Source organism: Thalassophryne amazonica, chromosome 9 (assembly GCF_902500255.1).
Source record: "Thalassophryne amazonica chromosome 9, fThaAma1.1, whole genome shotgun sequence".
NCBI classification, from domain to species: Eukaryota; Metazoa; Chordata; class Actinopteri; order Batrachoidiformes; family Batrachoididae; genus Thalassophryne; species Thalassophryne amazonica.
The window spans coordinates 65,079,289-65,102,767 of record NC_047111.1 but is presented as its reverse complement, the minus strand read 5'-3'; the positions used below and the strand labels follow the sequence as shown (position 1 = coordinate 65,102,767).

The 23,479-nt window shown below is 38.5% G+C and overlaps 1 protein-coding gene across 2 annotated transcripts in view; it reads right to left on the bottom strand.

Annotated features, from left to right (window-relative positions):
- Positions 1-2,326: 2,326 nt before the first annotated feature.
- pds5b (PDS5 cohesin associated factor B) overlaps positions 2,327-23,479 on the bottom strand; it is a 135,115-nt gene continuing 113,962 nt past the window's right edge. Inside the window, exons 29-35 of one of the 2 annotated variants that reach the window (XM_034178235.1) lie at positions 14,713-14,775; positions 14,418-14,563; positions 14,161-14,233; positions 12,358-12,764; positions 12,177-12,257; positions 8,651-8,747; positions 2,327-3,098 (exon numbers count right to left, since the gene is read on the bottom strand). In XM_034178235.1, the coding sequence (XP_034034126.1) occupies positions 3,069-3,098; positions 8,651-8,747; positions 12,177-12,257; positions 12,358-12,764; positions 14,161-14,233; positions 14,418-14,563; positions 14,713-14,775 (897 nt within the window). In that variant the 3' untranslated portion in view covers positions 2,327-3,068. The remainder of the gene's footprint in view (positions 3,099-8,650; positions 8,748-12,176; positions 12,258-12,357; positions 12,765-14,160; positions 14,234-14,417; positions 14,564-14,712; positions 14,776-23,479) is intronic. The other variant, XM_034178236.1, reaches the window with a different exon arrangement.

Below are 23,479 nucleotides of genomic sequence, written 5' to 3'. Positions count from 1 at the left end.
TACAGGTACCTGTCAGAGTTTGGACATGTTGCTTGCTGAGGGTTAGTGTCCTTACGTGAAGACAAACAGCAGTCTGTCCTGCTGTACCCGTTGACCTGTCAGTGTGGTTGCTTGTAAACGCAGCATCTTGCTTCTGCAGCTGCAAAATGTGTTAACTGCACAGACACACATTCAGATCAAACTTCATGTCAGTTTTTACACGAGACCTTTAGTGTTTCACATCATCAGCCTTTGACAGTTATTTCAATTGTGGGCAGAAGTTTATGTAAAATAAATCAGATCTTGGCTTGTTTCTCATTTGCCTTCTGGAAAATGAGCAGTTTCTCCAGTCACAGCCAGAGAAACAGAGCAGTGATGCAAAAGAAAAAAAGTTGCACTATGCACAATTTTTCCAACCACAGCCAAACCACGACTCCTTCAGAATCATCACGAGTGCTTTGGTGTCCTCTCTAATTTATTACCTCCGTCAACAAAGTTGGAAGAGGTTGTTTTCACCCGTTTGTTTGAACAGCCTGCAACCCACAAGTTTTCATTTATCATTATGAAAGATTCATATCCTGATCTGGCAAGAACTGATTCAATTTGCAAGGTCATAGGTCAAAGTCAGGAAAAATCCCTATCGTTAACATTTTCACAACTTCATAACTGTCAAAAAGCTCAAATTTCTTTCATATTTTAGAGTGTTATGTAGGATGGTGTCCTTTATCGACTGAGTTTGATTCGGATCTGATCCAGATTACAGATTTTGTGGCCATTTAAATTTAACTTTGAAAACCCCATTTAAAGTATATTTTACATTATATCTTAATCAAACATGCTCCAATCATTCTCATATTTGAAAGTGACAAACGCTATCATTTAATCTCTGCATTTAATCATTAGTGATCGATCTCTGCCCCCCTTTCTCGGCATGTCTTTTTTCTGGTTCTTTCCCTCAGCCCCAACCAGTCTCAGCAGAAGACTGCCCCTCCCTGAGCCTGGTTCTGCTGGAGGTTTCTTCCTGTTAAAAGGGAGTTTTTCCTTCCCACTGTGGCCAAGTGCTTGCTCATAGGGGGTCGTTTTGACCGTTGGGGTTTTTCATAATTATTGTATGGCCTTGCCTTACAATATGGAGCGCCTTGGGGCAAGTGTTTGTTGTGATTTGGCGCTATATAAGAAAAAAAAGTTGATTGATTGATTGATCACCTGACAGTTTGATCTGGATCTGATCGGGATTGTGGATTTTGTGGACATGTGTACCTCAATGGGTGCAAATTGGCACTCTCAATGAATAGACTAAGTTTGATCCACATCTGATCCGTACTGAGGATTTAGCAGCTATTTGATTTTAATATTGAAAAGCCCTTTTGATCTCTTTTGTATTATTTTTAGTTTATGAAAAGCCACTTCTAACAAGACTTTGACCTTGAAAACTTTTTCCAAGGTAAAATTTTGTGGAATTGGAAACTAGTGCTGGCAGGTTTGTGCTCTACAAGTGCGGCGCGCTAATTTTATTTCAATAGCGCCAAATCACAGCAATGCTGCCTCAAGGTGCTTCACACAAGTAAGGTCTAACTTTACCAACCCCCTCAGCAAGCACACAGGCAACAGTGGTAAAGAAAAACTCCCTCTAGTGATAATGAGGAAGAAATGTCAAGCTTGACTTGTTGACAGAAAATTAGACATCAAAGACTCATCTCATCTTCAACCGCTTATCTCGGACCGGGTCGTGGGGGCAACAGCTCCATTAGGGGACCCCAGACTTCCCTTTCCCAGTGGGGGATACTGAGGCGTTCCCCGGCCAGTGTGGAGATATAATCTCTCCACCTAGTCCTGGGTCTTCCCCGGTGTCTCATCCCAGCTGGACATGCCTGGAACACCTCCCCAGGGAGGCTCCAGGGGGCATCCTTACCAGATGCCCAAACCACCTCAGCCGGCTCCTTTCAATGTGAAGGAGCAGTGGCTCTACTCAGAGCTCCCCACAGATAAACGATCTAAGGCATAAAAGTGATATTTGTATTAAAAAGAACCCTCATTTACAATTTGTTTAATATCTTAGGAGCTCTTAAAATTCAGACACTGCATACAGAAATGGTCATACTACATCTTTGTTAAACAATCTACACTACAAACACATCTTGTTTCATTTCAACGCCATTGTGTTGATGCAGAGCACAAATCATAAGACCGGTCATTGTCCAATTACTTATGGACCTGACTGTATACCCCACTTCCAACCTTCTTATACCTGATTTTTGTAGTACCTGAATGCATCACGGCTAACTAAGTAATGTCAAGGCTGGAGCATCAAAGCCCTTCAAGATGAAATCAAGAGAAATGGCGCATGTCAGGTTTTATAGAGAATTATATTGATACAACAGAGGCTCTGACTGGGTGGATGTGAAGCCAAAGTGAATTAGCAGTGACAAACAATACAACAGCTGAAGTCTACCAGTAACACCTAGAAATGAGACACACACTACAACCCCATTGAGCCATTTCTACATCTGGACAGGTTTCAGACGACGTTTAAATTTTCCATTCCATGGTTTAAAAAATGTTTTAATATACAGAGATGTAAACAAAAAGGAGCAATAAAATGACAACATTACAAAACATTCAGGGTGAATCTCTTTGTTTTAAAAGTGGGCCACATAGGGAAGCTGGATGATCGATATTGCTTTAAGGGAGCACATTTATAATAATGACGGTGCGTAAAGGCTGTACAGCATCCCCCCCAGTCAGCATCATCAACACAACAGAACAAGAAACAGACATAACAGAATATTTACAAGTCCTTTTTTGTTTTGTTTTTGTTTTTCTGTTAAAATGTCTACTTATATGGTGAACATCATCACAATGCAACACAATGCAACAACCCACGGTGGGTGCCACGGATGTACTGATGTCATTTGCACGTGAAATATGCAAGCGTGTCGTCAATCCGTAACAGTAGGAGCGTTGGTGTATGAAAAAAAAAAAAAAAAAAAAAGTTCAAAGTCCATGTCTTCTTTCCTACGACATTCATCCAATTTTTTTTAAAGAGAGCAGACACACCATTTTTTGTTGTCCTTCCTCTTTTAGTTCATTTATCTTCGTCGCCCGGGTTTCTTGCGACCCTAGAGGACAAAATAAATATACTGGAGATGATTTGGCCCGATAACATCCATTTAATCTATTAAAACATTCCATTTCAAATATGCACTTAGACAGTCATTAATATAGAGTAACTAGTGATAAACAATTTCAGACTCAATACAACTTTAGGTTATACAGAGAGAGGAAAAAAAAAAATCAGCAGGTTTCAATTTACTGTACCTTTTCCCTAATCTATATTACACTCAACAAAAATATAAACGCAACACTTTTGGTTTTGCTCCCATTTTGTATGAGATGAACTTAAAGATCTAAAACTTTTTCCACATACATAATATCACCATTTCCCTCAAATATTGTTCACAAACCAGTTTAAATCTGTGATAGTGAGCACTTCTCCTTTGCTGAGATAATCCATCCCACCTCACAGGTGTGCCATATCAAGATGCTGATTAGACACCATGATTAGTGCACAGGTGTGCCTTAGACTGCCCACAATAAAAGGCCACTCTGAAAGGTGCAGTTTTATCACACAGCACAATGCCACAGATGTCGCAAGATTTGAGGGAGCGTGCAATTGGCATGCTGACAGCAGGAATGTCAACCAGAGCTGTTGCTTGTGTATTGAATGTTCATTTCTCTACCATAAGCCGTCTCCAAAGGCGTTTCAGAGAATTTGGCAGTACATCCAACCAGCCTCACAACCGCAGACCACGTGTAACCACACCAGCCCAGGACCTCCACATCCAGCATGTTCACCTCCAAGATCGTCTGAGACCAGCCACTCGGACAGCTGCTGAAACAATCGGTTTGCATAACCAAAGAATTTCTGCACAAACTGTCAGAAACCGTCTCAGGAAAGCTCATCTGCATGCTTGTCATCATCGGGGTCTCGACCTGACTCCAGTTCGTCGTCGTAACCGACTTGAGTGGGCAAATGCTCACATTCGCTGGCGTTTGGCACGTTGGAGAGGTGTTCTCTTCACGGATGAATCCCGGTTCACACTGTTCAGGGCAGATGGCAGACAGCGTGTGTGGCGTCGTGTGGGTGAGCAGTTTTCTGATGTCAATGTTGTGGATCGAGTGGCCCATGGTGGTGGTGGGGTTATGGTATGGGCAGGCGTCTGTTATGGACGAAGAACACAGGTGCATTTTATTGATGGCATTTTGAATGCACAGAGATACCGTGACGAGATCCTGAGGCCCACTGTTGTGCCATACATCCAAGAACATCACCTCATGTTGCAGCAGGATAATGCATGGCCCCATGTTGCAAGGATCTGTACACAATTCTTGGAAGCTGAAAATGTCCCAGTTCTTGCATGGCCGGCATACTCACCGGACATGTCACCCATTGAGCATGTTTGGGATGCTCTGGACCGGTGTATACGACAGCGTGTACCAGTTCCTGCCAATATCCAGCAACTTCACACAGCCATTGAAGAGGAGTGGACCAACATTCCAAAGGCCACAGTTGACAACCTGATCAACTCTATGCGAAGGAGATGTGTTGCACTGCATGAGGCAAATGGTGGTCACACCAGATACTGACTGGTATCCCCCTCAATAAAACAAAACTGCACCTTTCAGAGTGGCCTTTTATTGTGGACAGTCTAAGGCACACCTGTGCACTAATCATGGTGTCTAATCAGCATCTTGGTATGGCACACCTGTGAGGTGGGATGGATTATCTCAGCAAAGGAGAAGTGCTCACTATCACAGATTTAGACTGGTTTGTGAACAATATTTGAGGGAAATGATGATATTGTGTATGTGGAAAGGTTTAGATCTTTGAGTTCATCTCATACAAAATGGGAGCAAAACCAAAAGTGTTGCGTTTATATTTTTGTTGAGTGTATAATAGCCAAGCGACTACTGTGTGCGTGTATGCGTGCGTAAGGCTTTGATCACAGAGTTGACATTTGCCATCATTTGCCATTTGGTATGCTTATGTAATTTGGGTCAAGGATGAATGCTGCAAAAACAGAAAGCTGAGAGGGCTAATATTTTTTTTTTAAATTAGCTAACAACAGTGAACAATGGATGTTGTGCTGCAATGCACCATCAGAGTTTAGGGTGTTAAATGTTATTATTGTGATTCCTGTAAGTTCAGTGTTATTCTAGTTCAATTAGTTTAATCAGTTTAGTTAAGTCAGTGCTGGTTTTGATACTGTTGACCATAAAATTTTATTACAGAGATTAGAGCATGCCATAGGTATTAAAGGCACTGCGCTGCGGTGGTTTGAATCATATTTGTCTAATAGATTACAATTTGTTCATGTAAATGGGGAATCTTCTTCACAGACTAAAGTTAATTATGGAGTTCCACAAGGTTCTGTGCTAGGACCAATTTTATTCACTTTATACATGCTTCCCTTAGGCAGTATTATTAGACGGTAGTGCTTAAATTTTCATTGTTACGCAGATGATACCCAGCTTTATCTATCCATGAAGCCAGAGGACACACACCAATTAGCTAAACTGCAGGATTGTCTTACAGACATAAAGACATGGATGACCTCTAATTTCCTGCTTTTAAACTCAGATAAAACTGAAGTTATTGTACTTGGCCCCACAAATCTTAGAAACATGGTGTCTAACCAGATCCTTACTCTGGATGGCATTACCCTGACCTCTAGTAATACTGTGAGAAATCTTGGAGTCATTTTTGATCAGGATATGTCATTCAAAGCGCATATTAAACAAATATGTAGGACTGCTTTTTTGCATTTACGCAATATCTTTAAAATCAGAAAGGTCTTGTCTCAGAGTGATGCTGAAAAACTAATTCATGCATTTATTTCCTCTAGGCTGGACTATTGTAATTCATTATTATCAGGTTGTCCTAAAAGTTCCCTAAAAAGCCTTCAGTTAATTCAAAATGCTGCAGCTAGAGTACTGACGGGGACTAGAAGGAGAGAGCATATCTCACCCATATTGGCCTCTCTTCATTGGCTTCCTGTTAATTCTAGAATAGAATTTAAAATTCTTCTTCTTACTTATAAGGTTTTGAATAATCAGGTCCCATCTTATCTTAGGGACCTCGTAGTTCCATATCACCCCAATAGAGCGCTTCGCTCTCAGACTGCAGGCTTACTTGTAGTTCCTAGGGTTTGTAAGAGTAGAATGGGAGGCAGAGCCTTCAGCTTTCAGGCTCCTCTCCTGTGGAACCAGCTCCCAATTCAGATCAGGGAGACAGACACCCTCTCTACTTTTAAGATTAGGCTTAAAACTTTCCTTTTTGCTAAAGCTTATAGTTAGGGCTGGATCAGGTGACCCTGAACCATCCCTTAGTTATGCTGCTATAGACGTAGACTGCTGGGGGGTTCCCATGATGCACTGTTTCTTTCTCTTTTTGCTCTGTATGCACCACTCTGCATTTAATCATTAGTGATCGATCTCTGCTCCCCTCAACAGCATGTCTTTTTCCTGGTTCTCTCCCTCAGCCCCAACCAGTCCCAGCAGAAGACTGCCCCTCCCTGAGCCTGGTTCTGCTGGAGGTTTCTTCCTGTTAAAAGGGAGTTTTTCCTTCCCACTGTAGCCAAGTGCTTGCTCACAGGGGGTCGTTTTGACCGTTGGGGTTTTACATAATTATTGTATGGCCTTGCCTTACAATATAAAGCACCTTGGGGCAACTGTTTGTTGTGATTTGGCGCTATATAAAAAAAATTGATTGATTGATTGATTGAAGTGTCATGTTGCTGTTACCATGAGTGACAAGTGTAGTGCGTTTGATGTCTTCTGTCACCGTCTCTGTGGGTGTGTAAAAATAAAATCCCGTTTGCACAGAATGCAGAAAAGACTCAAAGCTCTGGCTCTGTTTTTGTACTTCCGCACAGCTCACCACAATATATTAAAAGGCGTTTGTGTACATGTATGTGTGCGTGCGTATAACTTTGATCATGGGCAAACTGGGGATAGCTGACATTTGCCATATATATTAAATGCATGCATGAGTGATTTCATTTACTAGATTCAATGTAAGTACATAATATAATTGTAAATACATTAAAATACATGGATGACACAAGAAAGTGAAAACACTTACTTCCATTGTGGTCCATTAAAAATCAAATGACAAAATAAGAATAAGTAAGAATAAAATCATAATTGTAATACTGATAATAATACACTGAACAAAAATATATATGAAAAAATATAAACACTGTTTGTGCTCCCATTTTTCAGGAGCTGGACTCAAAGATCTAAAACATTTTCTATAAACACAACAGACCCATTTTTTTTCAAATATTGTTCACAAATCTGTCTAAATCTGTGTTTGTAAGCACTTCACAATTAGTGAGCCACAATCAACAACCTGATTAATTCTATTCGAAGGAGTTGTGTTGCACTGTGTGAGGCAAATGGTGGTCACACCAGATAGTAACTGGTTTTATGACCCATGGACTCCCCCAATAAAGCAAGACTGTACATTTCAGAGTGGCCTTTTATTGTGGCCAGCCTAAGGCACACCTGTGCAATATTCATGCCGTCTAATCAGCATCTTGATATGCCACACCTGTGAGGTGGGATGGATTATCTCAGCAAAGGAGAAGTGCTCACTAACACAGATTTAGGAACAATATTTGAGAGAAATAGGTCTTTTGTGTATATAGAAAATGTTTCAGATTTTTGAGTTCAGCTCATGAAAAATGGGAGCAAAAACAAAAGTGTTGCATTTATATTTTTGTTCAGTGTAATAACACTGATAATAATAATAATAGTGGATATATGATAAGAATCTAAACAATTTATAAGTACATCAAGACACTAAATTAACATAAAAAATTTTTTTATGTAATTAACAGGAAATAAAAGGGTTGAGATCTTCCTCGAAAAGCTGTTGAGGTCTAAGGTTTTAAAAACATTCTAGACTCACACACCATTTCAACTCATTATAGAAATTTAGCATAATTTATTACCACCCTTGAAAAATGTCAGCTACCTATTTTATAAACACTACCCAATCTAGAGCCCATGGATCCCCACGGGCAACACGCTAGTTTCATATTTAATTTGTCAAAATTGTTTTTGGTTGATTGTGGTCCTGTGCAGTAATCCTGGAGAAGATGGTGTGAGGAAAATGGGGGTGTGGTGAGGGGAATGTGTGAAGCATTCAGTTCATTATCCTGTTTGTGAGTGAGTTTGTCTGACAGGGAGAGAGAAGAACAAAGACGTAGAGAGACAGGAACAGGAGCTGAAAACATAGCAGGGTTGATTTTCTTTCTTCCATTTGTGGCGATTTTCAGAAGAGCTTAGCACTACAGCACCACAGATAGTTCCAGCAGTGAAATATAATCTTTGTATGTGGTCGCCATGGAAGAACACAAACACTATGGACTGTCTCTTTCTCTCTCTCTCTAAGACACACGTGTGCGCACAGTCTGTCACTGCACCAACCAAATACACTAAGCAAAAACCAGCCTGTATTGAACTGATGAACATGAAAGCTGAACGTTTTGACTAAACTCAGCAGAAATGTAAATAAATAGTGACAGCTGGACTTCTTCAGAAACGCCACTTTCTGCTGCAGCAGTGAGTGGACATAATTTTCCTACTGTTCTTTAGTCAGTACCTTAGGCGTGGGCTCCTCTTCCTGCTCCTCTTCCTCCTCTTCATCTTCCTGCGCAGAGTCATCTTTAACAGCAGCTGCTTTCGATCGTCCGCCACGCCTGAACACCACAAAGAAGACATCAATCTGAATGGTTCAAACACAGCTACAGAAACACCTGCTGACTTACAGAAGTACATCACCCCAACATGACACTGATCTCAGCACAAGTTTTAATAAATTACACACACAAATGGCAACTTCTGTAAGAAGCGACAGCGGCCATGACATAACAGAAGATTAGCAACAAGGCTTCATAAACATGCAAACAGAAGACCTACTGCTCATGTTCCTGCCTGAAGAAGCACAGACACTGTGCAATCATTCCTATATGAAACAATACCTGCTAATTGCGTGAAAAGATGCCTACAGCACAAAAAAGTAAGTTCGCTGGTTCTCATCTGTGCCAATTAGAATACAGAGTTTCAAAGCTGAACGTGCAGCAGTTTTTACAGTTACTCTTATTTGACAGACCCACTCACTGATTTCATCATGCTTACACCTGCCAGGCTAATCGCAGGGCATAGTATACAAAGAAGTGAGATATACATGAAACACCCGAGACCGCGATAAGTACTTCCCAAATTTGATCTGAAATCATTTTGTGCTAAACAATGCAAAAACACCCAATAAGAAGATACAAACAAATTCAGAAAAGGTATAGTTTGGACAATCTATGACTGAATTCTATGGCGTTATTGGGTAAAAATAGCAAAAATGGTGACAAAGATCAAGTTCAGTTTGTACAGGAATCAAAGGTTGAAGTGCTTCAATTGTGATAAAAAGTGATTAAATTACTGCTTGATATAGGACCAATAAATGGAATAGTTCTGACTGCGTTGAATACCTGGTCTCCAAAGTAAAAGGTCAAACAAGGTAAACGTCCACTGACTCCCTAAATGACGTGTTTTCTCCCACGGGATGGGAGAAAACGCCATTTAGGCTATTAATAAAGAAATTCATGGGGTTGTATGTTTCGTTTCACTGGCCTGTATGTTTTTGGACGCACTAGTCAGGAATAGCGCTCCTATTCTGTTGTTTTCATTTAGTTTAAAGACAGTTTTATAAATCTGTGCTATATATGGGCATGCAGTGTCGCTACGGTAACTCTCGCTGCATCTATGTTTGGGCAAAACAAGGCAATAATAATAGTGTGCCCCTCCGATTCATAGATAATTAACTACAACCCCTGGCAAAAATTATGGAATCACCGGCCTCGGAGGATGTTCATTCAGTTGTTTAATTTTGTAGAAAAAAAGCAGATCACAGACATGACACAAAACTAAAGTCATTTCAAATGGCAACTTTCTGGCTTTAAGAAACACTATAAGAAATCAGGAAAAAAAATTGTGGCAGTCAGTAAAGGTTACTTTTTTAGACCAAGCAGAGGGAAAAAATATGGAATCAATTCTGAGGAAAAAATTATGGAATCATGAAAAACAAAAGAACGCTCCAACACATCACTAGTATTTTGTTGCACCACCTCTGGCTTTTATAACAGCTTGCAGTCTCTGAGGCATGGACTTAATGAGTGAAACAGTACTCTTCATCAATCTGGCTCCAACTTTCTCTGATTGCTGTTGCCAGATCAGCTTTGCAGGTTGGAGCCTTGTCATGGACCATTTTCTTCAACTTCCACCAAAGATTTTCAATTGGATTAAGATCCGGACTATTTGCAGGCCATGACATTGACCCTATGTGTCTTTTTGCAAGGAATGTTTTCACAGTTTTTGCTCTATGGCAAGATGCATTATTATCTTGAAAAATTATTTCATCATCCCCAAACATCCTTTCAATTGATGGGATAAGAAAAGTGTCCAAAATATCAACGTAAACTTGTGCATTTATTGATGAAGTAATGACAGCCATCTCCCCAGTGCCTTTACCTGACATGCAGCCCCATATCATCAATGAATGTGGAAATTTACATGTTCTCTTCAGGCAGTCATCTTTATAAATCTCATTGGAACAGCACCAAACAAAAGTTCCAGCATCATCACCTTGCCCAATGCAGATTCGAGATTCATCACTGAATATGACTTTGGTGTTAATGATGATGGCTTTTGTTTAGCTTTTCTGTATGAAAATCCCATCTCCTTTAGGCGGTTTCTTACAGTTCGGTCACAGACGTTGACTCCAGTTTCCTCCCATTCGTTCCTCATTTGTTTTGTTGTGCATTTTCGATTTTTGAGACATAGTGCTTTAAGTTTTCTGTCTTGACGCTTTGATGTCTTCCTTGGTCTACCAGTATGTTTGCCTTTAACAACCTTCCCATGTTGTTTGTATTTGGTCCAGAGTTTAGACACACCTGACTGTGAACAACCAACATCTTTTGCAACATTGCATGATGATTTACCCTCTTAAGAGTTTGATAATCCTCTCCTTTGTTTCAATTGACATCTCTCGTGTTGGAGCCATGATTCATGTCAGTCCACTTGGTGCAACAGCTCTCCAAGGTGTGATCACTCCTTTTTAGATGCAGACTAATGAGCAGATCTGATTTGATGCAGGTGTTAGTTTTGGGGATGAAAAGTTACAGGGTGATTCCATAATTTATTCCTCAGAATTGAGTGAGTCCATATTTTTTCCCTCTGCTTGGTCTAAAAAAGTAACCGTTACTGACTTTTTTCTTGATATCTTATAGTGTTTCTTAAAGCCAGAAATTTGCCATTTGAAATGACTTTAGTTTTGTGTCATGTCTGTGATCTGCTTTTTTTCTACAAAATTAAACAACTGAATGAACATCCTCCGAGGCCGGTGATTCCATAATATGTGCCAGGGGTTGTACATGCGATATGGAGAATTGTAGAGACATTCATTTATCCAGGCAGTGACACTCAAGTCTCTGGTGCCCCCATTCTTTGACAATGAGAGATGTCTGGGAAGGACTCATGGAATCATGAAGTTGCTGGAGGTGTTGGCAAACCAGATATTGCTGCAGGAGAATAAAGTTCCTCGCCTTTGGGGTCCTGGTGCTTCCTGTTTTACTGTACGGTTGTGACACTTGGACGCTACCCAGTCACCTGCTGTGGCAACTACATATCTTTGTTACTGGATCTCTTCAGAGTATCTCTGAGCACTGTTGGAGTGACTCCGTGTCAAAGGAGAGGTTACTTGTAGTGACTCAGATGAGTGGGCATCAGTTATGGAATTACAGATGTGTGGTGTATTTCTCTGGACATCATCCAGCACACATGCTTAGTGCTGAAAACCCCCATTGACTGGAGAAGACCAAGGTGATGTCCATGTTTCAGCTGGTTGTGTACTGTAAGATAGGTACTTTTGAGAGGTGGGGATGGAACGTTTGGGTGGATGTCATTCAAGATCCATGTGGTGGAGTGGATACGGAAAACCAGCACATGCTCTTGGACCTGAACATCACCAACTTTTGTTGATCAAATCTGTTTTTATTAGCAACTGTGGAAAGTGTCAGGTTAATCTGAGACTTTTCATATTCTGAGACAAGTTCCTTACTCTGTGTGTGTCTTACGTTTTCTTGGCAGGTGGCTGACTTGCTTTGGGTGGACGTCCTCTCCTCTTCTGTGGCGTGGACTCTGCCGACTCCAAACTGCTGAACAGAGAGGAGGAGCAACGGCAAAATAATCAGCCCAAATTTGAAAAGAACCTCCATGATGACAGAAAATGTTTCTAAGACCGTTTTATGTTCTCACCCTTGTGATCGGCGTGGCGCCCTAGTTTGCCTCCCTCCTTTGCTCTTAACCTCCATATTTTCACTGTGCCTGTCATCCTCATCCTCCACTTCCTCCTCCACCCTATCCTCTTCCTCCTCCTCTTCTTCTTCTTCCTCTGGAGGAGGCACTGCCTTCTTTCGCCCCCTCTTTCCCTTGGCAGGCAAGTCCTGGCTAGATGTAGCAGATTTCGGAGGTCGACCCCTGCGTCCCTTTTTAGGTGGGCTGTTCTGTTCATCTTCTGGCCGATTGTCTTCGTCCCACTGGTCCTCAGACTCCATCACTGCGGTTGGATTAACTGCTGCCTTCTTGCGCCCACGCTTTGGCTTGCTGTCTGGATCGTCACTTGAGACAGTGGCCCGTTTGCGACCGCGGGGTTTCTCCATGTCCTGCAGGAAACATAATATTTAAATGGACATACAAACATGGAAAGCACTGAATGCAAGAAAGAACTTGCAAAATATTTCTCTATAAATGAAGACATTTTATCCTCAACAGCAATTATTTTATAGACCTGAATGTCATGATAAATGGACTGCCAGATGGACGGGCGGATGATAGGCCTTCGCAATACACAATGTGGTTAAACAAGATGAAAATACACTTCATCTTGTTTAACCTCATCTGTTTTCAAACCTTCACAGAGGATGAACAAAGCTGCAGTCACACATCAACCGCAGAAATACAACAGAATATTTCTGAAAAAACAAAATGACACTAAAGAACAAAGCTGATCAGAATAAAACAAGATGTGACCCAGGAGGTTTCCAGACTGTTATTTTTTGTTGAATTTATGCACATCTTATCTTAAGTTAAACCCAGCTGGTGTTTGAACAGGTGAATCAAAACGCAGTGACACGAAACTTTATGATCGGAGACACTTCACCGCATCATAGCAACACGACTATAACAACTTGTCCTTCACGACTGTGTCATTTCACATCATCATTTCTTCTGTGACTTTATTCAGGTCTATAAACAGATATTTTATTATTTGCAATGCTCATCTTCATGAAGTGATGTTCTCATTGCTTAAACACCCTATTTTATAGTTTATTTTTCTTCAGATGGTTGTGCTCATCTGTTGTCATTAAGACTAAAATAAGTTTAAATTCTCACAAAAATAAATAAATAAAAAGTGAAGTTCCACATTATCCAACTAAGGAAATGGTTTCATGCACAGTATAGCTGAGTGAAACAGACATAATGATATATCAATCACATTTATTCCACCTTTTTGGGATTACAACAGATACTTTCAGATGTTTACACAATAACAATATATAATCCAATGCTAAAATACCCTCGGCCGTATGAGCATGTACCTTTTAACAGCGTCTGCAGGAGGGTTTGCGTGTGCGCATACACAAGTTTTTGAAGAGACCGTAAGTTACTACTGACTGCGTGTGATGCATGTGCACGCCGATGTCCATGAGATTGTAAATCACTCTAGAGGTGTTATCAGGTTCTAAAAACAATATTTTCAGTTGTAGAATTATTTATTACTCGCTAGCTTTTCATAATGTATAAGAAACATGTTAGATTTACACAGAAACGCAGACAAACATATGAACAGACAAACAGCCAGGCGGACGCAAGGCCTTCGCAGAACCCGATGGCCATATTTTGGCCTCGGGTAATTATGCGGCACTAATATTTGCAATGTGAAACATAAACTTGAGTGAGACACAAGTTTAAAACATTGTCTCATTTATTTACAATGCAACCTTAAAACATCTATACAATATATGCAGACCGGTAACAGTCAATTACGAGGATTAATACCTTGTCAGTGCTGTCTCCTCTCTTCAAGCTGATGTCCTCGTTTTCACTGTAGTCCATCTCTGTGCTATCATGCCTACGACAACAATCACTGATCATTTTCTTTTTATACAAACATTTTTTAAAAGGGTTCTTTACAAAAACAATCATTGAGCAAATCAATGAGAAGAGGTGGCACATTTTTATCAAAATGTTGAATACCTTTATACAAAGTGATATATTTGTAGGGTTACCAGTTCATCCTTTGTTTCAGAGAGTACCTGGTCTTGCTACGTTGTGGTGAGTTCGGGTCGGAGTCATCCTCATCGTTGCTGGCAGTTTCCATTCGAGAAGCTTTGCTTTGTAACTGCTTCCCTGCCGAGGCAAGCGGCTTGTTTATGGCACCCAGGACGTTCGCCGACTTTGGCTTGATGAAGGAAACAAAATACGAGATGACTGAGCAAAATGCATGTTCCTAATTTAGTGCAATGAGAGAATACAAACAAGTGATTAAAAACAAGTCTTTTACAAGCACATATTTGATAAAAAAAAACAAAACAAAACAAAAAAACATACCTTCCCTGGTGTGAAGAATGCCTTCATCTCTGGTGGGAGATAATTTTTAGTGTTGCTGAAATTCTGTAAAAGGAAGCAATCATACATCAGAAGATGTTCAAGAACCAATAAAAACCAGTAAGACAGAAATGTAGGCTGCTTAAGAGGCAAACTATCAGACAAGCCCAGAGTTAAGAATGTGCTTCATAAAAAAACAAAAAAAACAACAACACTTTACTGCCAACAAACAACTATGAGTCTGACTTTTTATTCAGTGGTAGAAACAACAACTCTGAACATATAAAACTAAAGAGTGCCATAATGCTAGAAGACATGGATCTACAGGATTAGGGATGGGTATCGAGAACCAATTTCTTTCAGGTATCGTTAAGAAATAATTCGATCCACCGACATCAATAACCTTTCTGCTCAACGATTCCCTTATCGGTCCTTCAGAGTGGCCGTTGTTTTTGGGGGTGTTTGTCAGGAAAATGATAATTTCTCTACATTGATTACAGACCCTGCAGCGGGTCTGTAATCAACTTATCTGCAGTGCGGCTTTGCTTTGAACCTTGAACCAATTGAAGCAGTGGTTCACAGATTGAAGCAGTGCTTCGATCTATTGCTTCGTTTACTCATTTTTTTCCCCTTTCGCTTTATCTTAATTTTCCCCGCTAAAACCCTAAAGAGCATACGTCTGTGAGTATTATTTACCTTTTATACGAGGGCTGTCCATAAAGTATAGGTCCTTTTTATTTTTTTCAAAAACTATATGGATTTCATTCATATGTTTTTACGTCAGACATGCATGAACCCTCGTGCGAATGCGTGAGTTTTTCCACGCCTGTCGGTGACGTCATTCGCCTGTGAGCACTCCTTGTGGGAGGAGCCGTCCAGCCCCTCATCGGAATTCCTTTGTCTGAGAAGTTGCTGAGAGACTGGCGCTTTGTTTGATCAAACTTTTTTCTAAACCTGTGAGACACATCGAAGTGGACATGGTTCGAAAAATTAAGCTGGTTTTCAGTGAAAATTTTAACGGCTGATGAGAGATTTTGAGGTGACACTGTCGCTTTAAGGACTTCCCACGGTGCGAGACGTCGCGCTGCGCTCTCAGGCGGCGTCATCAGCCTGTTTCAAGCTGAAAACCTCCACATTTCAGGCTCTATTGATCCAGGACGTCGTGAGAGAACAGAGAAGTTTCAGAAGAAGTCGGTTTCAGCATTTTATCCAGATATTCCACTGTTAAAGGAGATTTTTTAAATGAAAGACGTGCGGACGGGTCCGCGCGTCGGGACGCAGCCGGTGCGGAGCGGCGGCACAGGAAAAACACCTCCGTGTTGATAACCATTTGTAAAATCCAGGCGGCTTTTGATGGCTTTCAGTGGAGTGAGTATATGAGAAATTGTTTAACAGCTGGACATGTTCCAACTTGTCCTTAAGGCTTCCAACAGAGGTGTTTTTCCTGTGGCGGAGCGTCGCGGCGGCTGCGAGCCGACGCGCGGACCCGTCCGCACGTCTTTCATTAAAAAAATCTCCTTTAACAGTGGAATATCTGGATAAAATGCTGAAACCGACTTTTTCTGAAACTTCTCTGTTCTCTCACGACGTCCTGGATCAATAGAGCCTGAAATGTGGAGGTTTTCAGCTTGAAACAGGCTGATGACGCCGCCTGAGAGCGCAGCGCGACGTCTCGCACCGTGGGAAGTCCTTCAACCGACCTGTTATGGTCTTCTGAAACAGATGATAGATGTATTTTATAACTTAAAAACGGGACCGATGCTAACACGTTAGCATGTCTATGGCATTTTCAATGTTAAAGTTAGCATTAAGCAGCTGTCAGCATGTTCGGGTGCATTTTTCTGTATAATAAGCGTTTGTTGTCGTAAAAGAGTCAAATGTATTACAAATTGTAATACTTTTTAAATTTTTTTTTGTTTATATATTGATAATAATAGCAACCACAACAATAAGAGTAATAATAACTAATCTAATGATTAGTTATTATATACAATTTTAGAGAAAGAGACAAAAAGAACCTGAACAGAAACAACAGAAAATATAAAACCAACTAACAATGAACATACATAAATAAATAAATACATACAGAAATGTTTCCTGTGATCACCTAGTGACTCTCACACCTCCACTTCATCCCTGTTTTATTTAAGTTTAATGACAGTTTGTTTCAGTCAAACCATATTTTCAATGTGTTAATTTCTTCAGTGATTTCCTCCAGAACTATCTGCCAAACTAGAAAAATGCGCATCATAGTAAGAGCAGAATACAACTGGAATGAATTAGAATGTTTTTTTTTTTTCCACACCAAAATGGATGCTGCACTCACTGCAGTTTATTGTCTGGAATAGTCCCAGATTGCATTTCAGAGCTTCTAGAATTTAAATATTTTTGTGCAGGTGGTGTTGGGGGGTAATTTTCTGTTTCAGCTTTTTTGTTTTTCACCACTTTCATCCCTGAATATGTCAATCGTGAGTCATTTGGTGTGGATTAAAGTCACTAACTGGGACTCCTGTCTTGTTGGGAGAGAGAAACGAGAATCGTCCTCTGTTCTGTTCACACAGCTCCAAATGCTGCGCGGGTCTCTGCCGAGTCAAGTTAGAATGATAGAGTCCAGTCGGAATTAATAACTTCAAAGCAAAACACCGTTTTGTTTATTTATTTATTTGAGGATTTATTTCATTCATTTAAAAGAAAAAACAGAAAAGCAAAACCAAAATTAACAAAACATTACAAACCACTGAATGAAAAGGAGCAGTTTGGAAGAACAAGTCTTATATATTCTGCCCCTTTTTTACAATATAATCTTGCAAAGCATCATCAATCGACATCATTGCATTTCTATGACTTTGTCACATGCCACCGACCTCTTTCCTAATTTTAACCATTATTTAAAAGACTACATCCCTAATAGATTACATTTTAAACTTCAAACATTCTAAACATTATTAACAGATTACATTTTTGGCTTTGTCACAGCCCACTGACTTATTTCATAGTTTCATACTTACGAAATACGTCAAGTTTAATACGTTTTTTAAATAATTTAAGCGACCTTGATTCTTTGATTTCTTTGTTGAGGTTGTTCCATAATTTTACACCATTCACTGCAATACTCCATTCCTTTATCGTGGTTCTGAATCTTGGTTTTTTAAAGACTACTATGTCTTCAAATTATAACTACTTACTCTTTTTTCAAACATATTTTGAATGTTTATTGGTAAGGTATTGTTATTCGCTTGGTACATTATTTGTAGTAATTTCAAATCAACTAAATCATGAAATTTAAGTACCCTATACTTAATAAACAATGGATTATATGGATGTCTAAATCGACTGTTGCCAATCACTTTTAAAGCTCTTTTCTGCAAAATAAATAAAGGTTGTGTATAAGTTGTACATGTTGATCCCCAGATTTCTACACAATAAGTCAAATATGGACCAATCAATGAATTGTACAATGTTAATAAACCATAACTATTTAATGAATATTTATGCAAAACAGCAATGGCTTTCGCTATCTTTCCTTTTATGTAATTTATGTGTGACTTCCATGTAAAATCTTCATCAATCATAACTCCTAAAAATGTTGTTTCTTTTACCCTTTGAATGTCCATTCCATCTATTTTTAATGACATCATTTTTTTTAACTCTGTCATTAAACAATATGAAATTTGTTTTATTAAGATTAAGTGACGATCTGTTTATATCAAACCAATATTTCAGTTTTTCCAACTCTGTATTTATCACTTGTGCTACTTCCTGTATATCTGATCCAGAGTAAAATAATGTTGTGTCGTCAGCAAATAAAATGCTACCAAGTACATTAGATATATCCACAAAATCACTGATATACAAAATAAACAGTTTGGGTCCAAGTACCGACCCTTGTGGTACTCCACACATAATATTACACAATTCTGATTTAGTATTATTTATCTGAACAAATTGTTTTCTATTTTCTAAGTAGCTTTTTACCCACTGATGTGCAATCCCTCTTATTCCATATTGTTGTAACTTGTGAAGCAATCTTGAATGATCGATAACATCAAAAGCTTTTTTCAAGTCAATAAAAACACTTAACATATAATCCTTATTATCTATCGCTGTTGATATTTTCTCTGTTAATTCCATAATTGCCATAGCTGTCGAATGCCCTGCTCTGAATCCATACTGAGCATTATTTAAAATATGATGTTTCTCAATGAATTTATCCAACCTTGTCACAAAAACCTTTTCCATAATTTTAGAAAACTGTGGAAGCAATGACACTGGCCTGTAATTTGAAACGTTATGTTTGTTTCCATTTTTATATAACAGGACTACCTTGGCAATTTTCATTTCGTCTGGGAAAATTCCTGTTGACAGAGACAGATTACAAATGTAAGTGAATGGTTCAATAACAGTTTCTATTATACTTTTTACAGTCATCATGTCTAAATCTTCATAGTCAGTTGATCTTTTGCTTACACAGTTTTTTTTTTACAATATTCCTTATTTCATCTTTTTCCACATTGTCAAGGAAAATACTATTGACTGTATTTACAACTGTATTTAATTTATCTTCTACTACTGGTTTATTTCCCACCAGATTTGATCCCACCTTTGAGAAATAATCAAACTCATTTACAACTTCTTTTATGTCATTTATCTCTTTATTTTCCTTGACAAGGTAATTCGGAAAAGTTGATTTCACACCGTCCCTTTCCATCACACTTTTTATAATTCCCCACGTTGCCCTCATATTGTCTTTACTCTTATTCAATTGTTCACTATAATAATTTTTTTTTGTTTCCTAATTATTGTCAATAGTTTATTTTTATATTTTTTGTATCTGTGTTGTTTCCTTTGTTTGCATTTTTAAAAAGCACTTATATAAATATACTCAACAAAAATATAAACGCAACACTTTTGATTTTGCTCCCATTTTGTATGAGATTAACTCAAAGATCTAAAACTTTTTCCACATACACAATATCACCATTTCTCTCAAGTATTGTTCACAAACCAGTCTAAATCTGTGATAGTGAGCACTTCTCCTTTGCTGAGATAATCCATCCCACCTCACAGGTATGCCATACCAAGATGCTGATTAGACACCATGATTAGTGCACAGGTGTGCCTTAGACTGTCCATCTCAGCAAAGGAGAAGTGCTCACTATCACAGATTTAGACTGGTTTGTGAACAATATTTGAGGGAAATGGTGATATTGTGTATGTGGAAAAAGTTTTAGATCTTTGAGTTAATCTCATACAAAATGGGAGCAAAATCAAAAGTGTTGCGTTTATATTTTTGTTGAGTATAGTTTTCTTTACACAAGCGTTTTTGATTCCCTTGGTCAGCCATGGTTTATTTACTCTTTTCTTACTAGTTTTTATTATATGATTTTATCAGTATTTTCATGAATGAACTATATGCTACATTAACGTCACAGACATAAACCTCTTCCCAATTTTGATTTTTAAGATCATAATTTAATGCCTGTAAGGCTTTTAATGACTTCTCTTTTAAAGTTTATAACTTTTTTTTTTGTACCTATTTTTATATTTAAATATTGAAAAAACTGGTAAATGATCACTGAGATCTGTTATCAATATCCCATTCTTAATAATTTCATCTGTTCTATTTGTGAATATATTGTCAATTGCAGTTGTACTTTGCGATGTAATTCTGGTTGGTTTTGTTATCAAGGGGAATAAACCCAAGCTATTCACTGAATTCACAAAATCACTTACTCTTTGGCAACTGGAGCTTTCCACATTAACATTAAAGTCTCCACACATAAAGAGCGTTTTGTTTTTGATTTGATGGAATAATTCTATTATTTTATCTGTAAATTTCACAACACAAGAGTCTGGTGCTCTGTATACACAACTGATTAGAATATTTTTAGACGTTTCATGTACAATTTCCACTGTCACAATTTCTATGACATCATCTATAATTGTCATTTCTTCTACAATTTTACATGTCAGATATGTTTTTATGTACAAAGCAATACCTCCACCTTTTTTTCTCTTCTATTTACAAAATATAACTCATATCCCTCCATTTGAACATCAGCCATGAGGTCATTTTTAAGCCAAGATTCTGTGATTGCAACAATGCTGAATCTATTTTTAAACTGGTTTAAATAATCTTTTATTTTTGACATTTTATAGTACAAGCTTTGAATGTTTATATGTATGAGTGACAGGGTATCTTCAGTAATTTTTTCACTATTTAACTGTTTTTCTGTATAATACAACCAATTGTAGTCAAGTCAAATATACTTTCATCAATATTGGTGTCTATGTCATATATTTTATCATCTGTTTCCATGTTTAATCTGATTTTTTGTTGGTCATACTACCAAGTGATGTCATATTCATTTGTCTACTCAGGTCTGTACTTTGTAAGGTCCTCCATGTCTCTGATTTGTATACCCTTTGTCCCTTCTCTCACTCTGATCCAAACCCTACAGTTCCAGACCCATGTAGCAACAATATGTTTCTGTTTTTTTAATAGTCTTGCTTCCCTGGCAATATCTGCATTTTTTTTCGTTAGATGCTCATTTATATATACATTTGTTCCTTTCAGATTCTTTGCCTGTCTTAATAATTCATTTTTGTATTTTCTGCTTATAAATCGTATTACTATATGTGGTAGTTTATTTTTACTGTCTTTGGATGGAATTGTGTGACAGTCTGAAATAGTGTCTTGATGTATGACAACACCTTTTTGATTTAAAAAATTTGTAACTTGCTGTTCTAATGTTTGTAATTCTTCAGGTGGTGCATCCTCCCCACTGGCTCCACCAGAATCCACCACCCTTGCGTACGACCGATGTTTTGTTTCCAAACCAAGTATTATGTCCAAAGATCAAGGATACAGTGACCAATTTCATATTTATTTACTTTAAGACTCAATGAAATACATAGAAAACCTGTAAAGCCTACTTTTAGTAGAAAATTCACAAGCGGTATCGATAAGGAATTGGATCAATAAGCAGAATCGATAATGGCACTGATAAAATCTTATCAATACCCATCCCTACATATCATTGTGACAATTGTGAAGTATTTAAGTGTGTTTTGAAAATGCTCCTTGATTAGGTCTGACACCTCCCCACCCTCCCCAAAGTAGAAGCAGTAGCAATAATTTGCAATTATATGAAAATGAGTAGTTGTATTGTAAGACCATGCACTTTAAGAGGTGATCAATTTGATAGCTGTCAATAAACAGACAGTTGTGTGATCTAGATTTGTGAAAGACAGAAATAATTTAGAAATGTTCACATTACAAAACCTTTTGTGGACCAATTAAATATTTTTACAGCATGAAGGCCCATCACGTTTTGTGGCTCAGTCAGCACGAAAATATTTATCTATTGATCGATAGAACCATTAGTTTGCTAACTTTAGGCAGAATGCCACCTTTCACCATTTTAATTTACTCTTTGCCTGCAAAAAAAGGGCATTAAAACGCAAAGTGCATTTAGAAAAGTCTGTTATCAGTAGTAGCTTAATCCCAAATTAGAACAACTTGGAAGGATTTCATTGCAGACTGTATGGACCCAGGATATTTCATGTTTCGTGTCATCAGCTTCACTTAATTTGTTAGTACACATACATTCCTGCATTTATTGCCTGCAATATATAAAACTTTGTAATGTTGTCATTCTTTCTCACAACAGTTAAAAGATGTATGGCTTTTTTATATTTTGGGGCGGGGGGGAGTATTACACCTTCTGCAACAATAAAGTTAAGTCCACATGTACATGTGGAGTAGGTAGCTCGGTGGACAAGGAGCTGGATTCGAATCCTGCTCAGGCTACCCATTTGTGCCCTTGGAAAAGACACAATCTGCATTCTCAGTCCACCCAGCTGTGAACAGGTGTTGGCCTCGACTGGAAAGTAACTTGCAATACACTGGTGTCCTGTCTGGGGAGAGTTCCTGTACTCTCATCTGCTAAACACCACAAAAACATCAGGCTCTGTGAGAACTTATGACTTAACCACACATTCATGAGGATTTTTGAAAAACAGTGATTTTACAAATAAATTTTAATATAATTTCAAAAAAAAAATCTCTGCCTATATGACAACGGAAAACATGTTGCTAAATGCTGTCAAGATCTTGCCAGAAGCAACAGGGACAAATATAACTAATTGTATATCCATGTTGGCCAATCTGAGGCCTGGAAAAACTTATGTATCCATGTGGAAGCAGCAGTAGTACCCAAAGCTCAGACACCTGTTTCAATGTGTGTGCATGTGTAAGCATGACCGGACAGCAACATTACCATTAACAGTGTTTTAGCTACCTCAACCATGACAGAAAAACAACTCATGCAAACAACAGACACAGTCAAACAAAAAAAAAGATAAAGGCACACACACTCTGACACTGCAAGAAAAAAATTCAGTTTTTCTTGCCTGCACGGAAATACTGAAATCGAGTTTCTGAAATCTTCTCCCTCAAAAGAGTTTTGCAAAAGCTTTGTTTTCAGTGGCCTAAAATGCAGTTTGCTTGTGGCCAAAAGGAGAAAATGCATAGAGAGGTTTTCCAAAATACCCATGCAGACAGAGCCGAAAACAGAACACAAATTTATCTGCAATAGATCTTGCTACTCGCTGCTTGCGTAGACCATGAAGAATGTACAGGTGCATCTAAAAAAAAAATTAAATATAAAAAGTTTAAAAAAAAAAATTTTGTCAGGCTTTTTTTTTTTTTTAGATGTACCTGTAGTTTGGGTTCAAAACTACAAGCTTTTTTGTCCCCTCAATTTGC